Source organism: Corvus brachyrhynchos, unplaced genomic scaffold (genome assembly GCF_000691975.1).
Source record: "Corvus brachyrhynchos isolate BGI_N302 unplaced genomic scaffold, ASM69197v1 scaffold236, whole genome shotgun sequence".
Classification (NCBI taxonomy): Eukaryota; Metazoa; Chordata; class Aves; order Passeriformes; family Corvidae; genus Corvus; species Corvus brachyrhynchos.
In genome coordinates, this window is record NW_008238660.1 from 1 (window position 1) to 8,211 (window position 8,211).

An 8,211-nucleotide genomic window follows, 5' to 3' on the forward strand; every position below is an offset into this window, starting at 1 on the left:
TTCTTGGCTGTCAGCTCAGCATTCATCTCTTCTTCTTCTTCCGCTCTCTCTGTCAGCTCCTTAATTTTGGCTTCCAGCTGGATTTTGGTTTTGATGAGCTGGTCACACCTTTCCTCAGCATCAGCCAAACCATCAGCTTCCTACATGATTCATTTAAACAAAACAGTTTTCAATTATTTAGTTTTTCTTACTGATTTTCACGGAACAACATAATATTGTCAAAGATGCTTTGCAATCTACTTTGTTGGTAAAACCTAATAATATAAGAGTATTTGTTTTAGACTGCCTCCATCCCCTAAATGAAGGAAAATATCACCGTACATTCTTAAAGTCATTAATTTTCATTCAACTTTAATGTTAATTTGACAATAGTGTCGTTGTTCATTGTATCTTTTGATAACTATACTTCTATTGCATATTTGTGGACTGGAAATAGTAATAGATCTTTGGCATAGAGGTCTACTACAGAGAGCCAGGTAGGCACATTTTTTAGGATATAGTGTTTTAAAACCTGAATGTTAAGCCCTCAAAGATTCTTCTGAGAAATTCCTGTTCAACTCTTCACTAGAGATTTTCTGAGCATGAATTAGATGTTTAGCTTTGGCAAAATTTTGTGATAAGGTCACTGTTCCACAAGCATGTTTCTAGCACTATTTTGGGATAATATGTCTTTACTGAGACATTTTGGATGATTTTATATAGGATATTACAAGTCAAAAACTTTAGCAGTACTCACAGCCTGCACTTGGAGCTGCAGGTCATTTTTCTCCTGCACAAGTTTCACCATTTTCTCCTCCAGCTCCTTCCGCTTTGCCTCAGACTTTGCAAGCTCTTCCTTGGTTTTCTCAAACTCTTGTTTCATGTTGGCCATCTCCTTCTCAGACTCTGCACTCTTCAGCAAGGGCTTGATCTTGAAGAACAGCTTCATCCATGGCCAGTGTTTGACATTCATGAATGAACGGACATTGTACTGGATGCAGAAGACGGACTCCCTGAAAAGTAATAACAAAACATATTTTGGTACGTATTTTAAAGTCTATAAAACCTATTCAACAGTATATATTAATATGTATAACATGAAATTCTACAATAATACTTTTTAGTTGTGTATATATATATGTTATCTATATGTAGTATAAATGTATATATATAGTTCTGTATATCTCTATGTAGAAAACATTTATCATGTATTATTAAATATATATTTTTAATAATATTTAAATCACATTTTATATATAATATATGTATTTCTGCAGAAAACCTTCCAGTACTACATAGAGTATCAACCTGTATGGATAGTTTTGGAGTCCAGGTGTTTGGCTCACTTTTATGGCCAATGAAAAGGAGCACTTCCATAAGTTGACTTGATTTCTTTTATGAAAGTTATCAAGGGGAAGAGGACACTTCTCTCGTGATAGAAATATGTGTTTCTTTTTATTTTAGCAGTCACCTAAATTAATTAGTGTAAACTAGATATCAAGTTTCTGGATACATATATAAAATGTAACTTAATGAATTCAGCAAAAATTAGTACAGAGTGTTAAAAAAATTTATTTGTTTCCCTAAACTGGGATTTTACACTGCTCCATCTATTTTCGGGATATATCCATATTGGCAAACTGAATTAATGAGAAATAAATGAGATTTTTGTAAAGCAACTTCTTTTCAGTTTTGTTCACCCCATTAGTATTTGACAAGGATTGGCCCAGCAGGCCAAGTAAATATCTACCTCCTCTCCATCATTTTCTTGAACTCCACCCTCATCAGGTAACCCCGGCACATGGCCTGGGTGCGGGTGATGAGCTGTGCCAGCTTCTCATCCCTCATCTCCTCCAAGAGTCCCAGCAGCCCAGCTTTGAAGAACACCTTGGGAGAGGGAATGTTGCAGCATATCATTGTCAGGTAGAGCAAAGCCCAGGGACTCAGTGAATGGAGAAGTTTGTACCTTGGTGTGTCCAAATTTGTACTGGGTGTGGTCCACATCGATTGAGCCAAGGAGCTTCTCAGAAGCCTTCTTGCTATCGATGAACTGTCCCTCGGGGATGGCGCTGGCATTAAGCACCTTGTATCTGTGGCAGGAAATAGAATATGGAGAAGGTCAGATTCCTGGAAGCTCAATCAAACCTGTATTAGCCAATGCCATTGTTAAGATTTTCTGGAGGGGGATCAAGTGTGGAAGACAGTTGAATAAATCTGAACTCTTCCTTGAATAGAAATCATGCTTTCATGGGTAAATATGTTTTTAGGGAAAACTGTGCATTTCTCTTAGTCCAAAGATTTTTGACACGGAATAGGTACTGATTTCCTTGGGTAACTGCTGACATATTTCACATGCCATGTTATCTAAATGCCTTATTTCTAAATGAGAACTTTATGTACAAGAACAAAATATGTGGCAAGGGGAAGCAAATCCCAGTCCTAAAAAGTGGCAGTACATACTATCTGAGTATTTTCCAGCTGATACAGAACAAGAAGCAAGATACTTTCATTGTATTTGGTTTTCCAACAAGTTAGTCTAGAATGTCCATTAGTATCTTTATTCATGTCTGTGCTGACAGGTGAAAGTCATCTTGCTTTGCTCTCCAGGTGCCTAAGGTAGTCAATTTCTGTATGGTTAAAAAATACTTTACCTCATACCAGAATATGAATAAAGAACAGGAATAAGTAATAGCTCTTTTAAAATGTCTTTTTTTCTCAATAGCTGTAGAAAGAAACCGGATGACTAACTTGGACAATTGACTTTGTATACCTAAAGGTATGTACAGTGAACCTCTCCCCTAACTCCCACAGTTTTTAAAACAACTAGGAAATGCAAATGATTCAGCATTTGTGGATATGGTGGAGGGTGATGACGTGATCTGACCTCTGTTTAAAGTCTGCATAGAGGATTCTGCTGGGGAACCCTTTCCTGCAAATCCTGATCCCTTCCAGCACGCCGTTACAGCGCAGCTGATGCAGCACCAGCTCGTGCTCCATGGCACCTAATAAATCACAGAATGAAATAGTATTTCATTTTACTGCACAGAGAAGATCAGATATATCACACATCTGAACTTTAACAACTTACCGGGTGTTTTTGTTTCATTAGGAATAAGGCACCGCACAAAATGGGGGTGAGTGCTTCTCAAGTTAGCCATCAGCTTGTTTAAATTTTCCTTAGGAGCAAGAACAAAGCCTTGGGTTTAAAAGTGTCACTTATACAATCTCAATACTAGGTGGAGATAAAAACACTAGAATATAACCATAGTCAGTAAATTTTTTTTACAGAACTTTTGGGCAGTTCTGAAAGAACACTTCCCAAGATTCAGTAAGAATTCCTCTTTACTAGAAGCAAATTATTTTATCCTTTCTGAACACAAAGATATATTAGATCAATATAAAGCTTTTCAGAACTGAATTTCTGTTTTTCGTTTCATAATATGGTAAGTTTAGAATGATTATTCTACAGTACCCGGAAGAGAGCTGAAACAGTCTGGAAAGAAGAACCTTTCTTCTTGGCGCCCTTCTTGCCACTGCCACCACTGCTCTCTAAAAAGTAATACACTTTTGTAAAGAAGCGAACAACAAAAGCACACAGAATCTGAAAAACCTTGTGTGTTCATCTTTAAAAATCTAGCAAAAATAAAAATACTATCAAAGTTTGCAAATGCATACAGTGGTTAAAGTTATGAAAAGAGACCTGAATTTTTCAGACGACAGTAGTAGGAAATCTAGTGACGTCAAGCTGAAATTTAGAAAGTGCTGTCAGGAAATAAAATGTAACATTTTGCATAGAAAGATATTTGAGGAACTAAATTAAAAGCTAGTGAATACACCAAATGCAGTGTTTATGTGTCCTTACATCTAAGAGTAAGCATAAATTTAGTAGCATGTTGATACATTTGATTGTATTCCCTGAAGTATTTGGGAATGGCCCAGATTTCAGAAATCTGCTTTCTCAGCTAGAGAATGCTGGTTTAGTGCTTTAGAACAGCTGTCTTATTCTAAAACCTACAGATATACTAAGGTCTCTAGGGAGTTGTAATATCCTTTATTAGACTGAGATCCAAAAAGATATGAAGTTTCGGGTTTTCAATTTTAGAAATGTAAATATTATTGCAAATTATTATCACAAGATTCTAATTTCTTTTTCTGTAAATTTTAGTAGAAATGATTTCAAAGAAATCACCTGCTTCTGCTCCACCAGCAGAGGCAAAGAGTAAAGCCAGGGTCTTCAAGGATGATTTCTGGTACAGCCCCACAACAGTTTCATTCAGAGGGTCCTTGTTCTTCTCCAGCCAGCCAGTGATGTTGTAGTCCACTGTGCCAGCATAGTGCACAAGGGAGAAGTGGGCCTCAGCCTTGCCTTTGCCAGGCTTGGGCTTCTGGAAGTTGCTGGATTTGCCCAGGTGCTGGTCATAGAGCTTGTTCTTGAAAGAGGTGTCAGTTGCCTTGGGGAACATGCACTCCTCTTCCAGGATGGAGAAGATGCCCATGGGCTGGGAGAAACAGCAACGTGTGAAGGAAGTGTGGAAGGAAGGAAGAAACAGAGGCAATGTATGTAAGGTAAGAAAGAGGAATGGAAGATAAAAATAATCACAAAAAATTGTCCTCAGTATGTGTAATCTTATGTTTCTCCAGAAAGGACATTTTGTTAGTGGATATGTCACCAGTTATACAGAAACAAGCTCCCCCATAAGATTCAGGGTTGTGATGTAATAAAGATCTAACATGTAGAAATTAATTTTGTACATGTTAGATGAAAGTGGAAAGCAAAATGAGTGAAAGGAGCAGCATTCAACTATAAGAAAGAGTTTAAACTTCCTATATGCTCTTTCTTTAATATGAGACAGAAAATTTCTTAAGAAATGTTAAAATGGAGGTTGCTCCATGTATTTACTTACACAGCATGCATTAAAAAAATACACACCTTTGAGTATGAACTTCAGTGTAGTGACTAAGACTGAAATTTTGGCTCCATAAATCATATCTATAAGGCAAAAAATCTCTCAGGCAGTGAAATAAGAGACAAACACAAATGTATATGAAATGCTTGGAATCCAGAAAAAATCCTGGTTCGTGCTGCATTAAATGTGAGTGCCTCTGGTTAGCGTGGTCTAATTAGAGCATAGAAGATTCTTTTTACATTTTACATCTGAAAAACTATTAAGTATGTGGGGGCCAATAACCTTCTCAATGAGCTCAATGCAGGCAGCCAGGTCCATGCCAAAGTCAATGAACTCCCATTCAATTCCCTCCTTCTTGTACTCCTCCTGCTCCAGCACGAACATGTGGTGGTTGAAGAACTGTTGCAGTTTCTCATTGGTGAAGTTGATGCACAGCTGCTCCAGGCTGTTGAACTGCAGAAAGCAAAGATTTACTTACTTGTGAATTTCAGTTCCAGGGACACTTTCCATCTTCCAATAGGCTTCATCCTTATCCCATTAGGGTCTGCATGATCGGAATCTTGAACTTCTAGTGCTGGAACTGGACAGGTGACTGGCATATTCCATCCTCTAATATATCTACCCTTTTAGGCCCTGGCAGTGTCTCAACATATTTCTGAGCTCTGAAAAGATTTGCAGAGCTTAGTCCAAGTCCAGCTTTTTATTTGTTTGAATCTGTGTACACTGCATGTCTATTCCCAAGCATTCAGAGGAAATCTGGCTTCAGCATTAACAAAATCTTACTTTAAAAAGGCACATATTACTTCCTCAAAGTCTCTCTCTGATATTATTTATCAGTTTTCAATGCAATTTTCACTTCTGCATGCAACAACAACCATCTACAAATATCTGCAGCCCTGTGGCATACTACATGTTATGAGAACCAGAAGGGTACCATTCTTAGAGTAAAAGGCAGGATTATGCAATAAATGAAAATAACCCATAATTGAAATAGAGCAAACCCCAACCCCCAGATTTTTCCAATTTCTTAATGCCTCTTCCAGGAAACATTTATGAAGTTCCTCCTCTTACATCAAAGATCTCAAAGCCAGCAATGTCCAGGACACCAATGAAGTACTGCCTGGGCTGCTTCGTATCCAGCTGCTGGTTGATGCGAACAACCATCCACAGGAACATCTTCTCAAACACAGACTTAGCCAGGGCACCCACTGAATTGTATACCTAAGAAAAGGTTAAAGGAAATCTACCATCTGCAGCAAAAGAGGAAGTTCAAAAGTTTTAATTCAAGTCATTTTTTTTCTATTATCACTTGTCTCTTACCTGCTGCACAGTCTGACCCTTGGTCACGTATTCATTCCCCACCTTGACTCGGGGGTAGCAGAGGGCCTTGAGCAGGTCTGCTGAGTTCAGACCCATCAGGTAGGCAGCCTTGTCAGCAACTAAGGAAACAAGCATAGAGAAGGATCAGATATTAGCTCTCCAGTGAAACGATCTTGCAGTAATTCAGAATTATTTCTGCAGAAGCCACGTATACCTTACCACATTCTTTAAAATATTGTAGTTTTTCTTGACTTGCTAATTTTTTTCTGATTTAATCTATATGATTAATAAAGGTAAATATTATTGCAATACCTTTACAGTGAACATGCAAGAGACTAGACAGACAAAAGGAGCAAGGGCCATGAAAATGGTAGATCAAAGAGTCACAATTTCTGAATAAGCAGAATAGGAAAGTGGTTGGTGAAATACACTGTACTGAAAATTGTAGTCAGTGAAACTCTACTGTCATTGGAGAGAGAGAGAGGTAGATTAGTGAGGTAAAATGCCAAAAGTATGAATAGGATATCTTGTACAACTTTCATATATTGTCCCTAAGGATAAATATCAAACACATTAAGTCTTTCCCAGCTCTCATTTTATCTGCAGCTGGGTTAACAAACACAAGCACCACAGCACTGCATATACTCTGTCATCACCTTCCAATTTGCTGCCTGTCCCATCTCGTAATGAAGCTGATAGCATGCACCAGTACTATTTACAGAGTTCTTCAATGTGAGGCGGCCAAACCTCATTATATAAGATATATACAGAGATGCTAATTTTGAACTGTTTTTATTTTATGTGTTATTTCCAACTAGGCATTTAAGGCACATTTATAACTAGAAAGATGAAACAAGAAGAAAATTTCAGTTTTGTAGATACGTATATACATCTATATATACATATATACACACACAGTGGTTTTATGCAGGCCACTCCACTATAACTATATCATTATTCATTAGTACTTGAGAGTTGCTCCTGGTTCTGTGTCAGGTCTGAGAAGCTTCCATTCAAGACAGCAGCAAAGCTTGCTGTACTTCTGCGTGCCTCCTACTATGACAGTCAACAGAGGCATGCTTTAGGAGACACTGGACCTAATTTTTTGCATTGTTCAAAATAATCCGCAGGTTCCGCTGAGTTGTGTTCCTCCAGAGAAGTCCTCTGGCTAGGACCCACTGCTATTCTGCATTACTGGCACTGGGGAAATGCACAGGCTGAGTCAATGATTCTGACCCTGACATGCTGCCTTTAACTTAGTGAGTGTTTGGTATCCTCTGTGCTCTGGGATGGGTTGTGCTGGTACCTTCGGTGCCATCCGGCTCTGCCTGCTCCTCACGCTGCTTCTGCTTGAACTTTAGGTTCCCATAGTGCATGACAGCCCCTGTCAGCTTGTAGATGGCTGTTTTCTCGTCTGGAGTGAAGCCCAGGATGTCAATGGCGCTCTAACAAATGAGTCATTAAGGTAAGTACCCCAGCTGTTAAAGGTCAGAGAAATGAAACTTCACCTAAGAAAACTTCTGCTACTTACGTCCGTGGCCATCAGCTCTTCCTGGTCGTTAATGCTGGGAACTGTGATCTCACCTTGACTCACGTACTGATAGTCATAGGGGTTGGTGGTGATCAGTAACATCTCTGAGAAGAAGGACAAAATCGAGACAGGTCAAATGCAATTGGCACGGGAAGGAATTCAGTGTTGTTCCATGACCTTTGTGTGGAGGAGTTAGTGCTCCTTCCTACCAATTAGCTCCGGCTTCTTGTTGGACATGATCTGATAAAAGATGTGGTAGCTTCTTTCCGCCTTGAGCTGGAAAGTGACTCTGGACTTCTCCAGCAGATCTGGCAAGGATGGTAGGACAGAGTCAAGCACAAGAAGTGGGGAAGGCTGGAGGGAAGGGGGATCAGGCCAGAAGGGTGTCTTACAAGTTTCAATATCAGCAGAAGCCAGCTTGCCTGTGGCACCAAAGTGGATTCTGATGAATTTGCCCTGAAAGCAGCAGGAAAG

General features: G+C 39.0%; 1 protein-coding gene across 1 annotated transcript in view; it reads right to left on the reverse strand.

Moving 5' to 3' along the window:
- Window positions 1–5: 5 nt before the first annotated feature.
- The window catches only part of LOC103617998 (myosin-1B), a gene marked incomplete at its 3' end in the record, with an annotated part of 10,480 nt that continues 2,274 nt past the window's right edge, over window positions 6–8,211 (reverse strand). The window contains exons 4-18 of the mRNA XM_008636346.2: window positions 8,130–8,198; window positions 7,947–8,045; window positions 7,738–7,841; window positions 7,513–7,651; window positions 6,207–6,325; window positions 5,958–6,107; window positions 5,169–5,339; window positions 4,169–4,478; window positions 3,452–3,528; window positions 3,068–3,155; window positions 2,864–2,981; window positions 1,946–2,069; window positions 1,730–1,866; window positions 737–992; window positions 6–140 (exon numbers count right to left, since the gene is read on the reverse strand). Of these exons, the coding sequence (XP_008634568.2) occupies window positions 6–140; window positions 737–992; window positions 1,730–1,866; window positions 1,946–2,069; window positions 2,864–2,981; window positions 3,068–3,155; window positions 3,452–3,528; window positions 4,169–4,478; window positions 5,169–5,339; window positions 5,958–6,107; window positions 6,207–6,325; window positions 7,513–7,651; window positions 7,738–7,841; window positions 7,947–8,045; window positions 8,130–8,198 (2,096 nt within the window). The remainder of the gene's footprint in view (window positions 141–736; window positions 993–1,729; window positions 1,867–1,945; window positions 2,070–2,863; window positions 2,982–3,067; window positions 3,156–3,451; window positions 3,529–4,168; window positions 4,479–5,168; window positions 5,340–5,957; window positions 6,108–6,206; window positions 6,326–7,512; window positions 7,652–7,737; window positions 7,842–7,946; window positions 8,046–8,129; window positions 8,199–8,211) is intronic.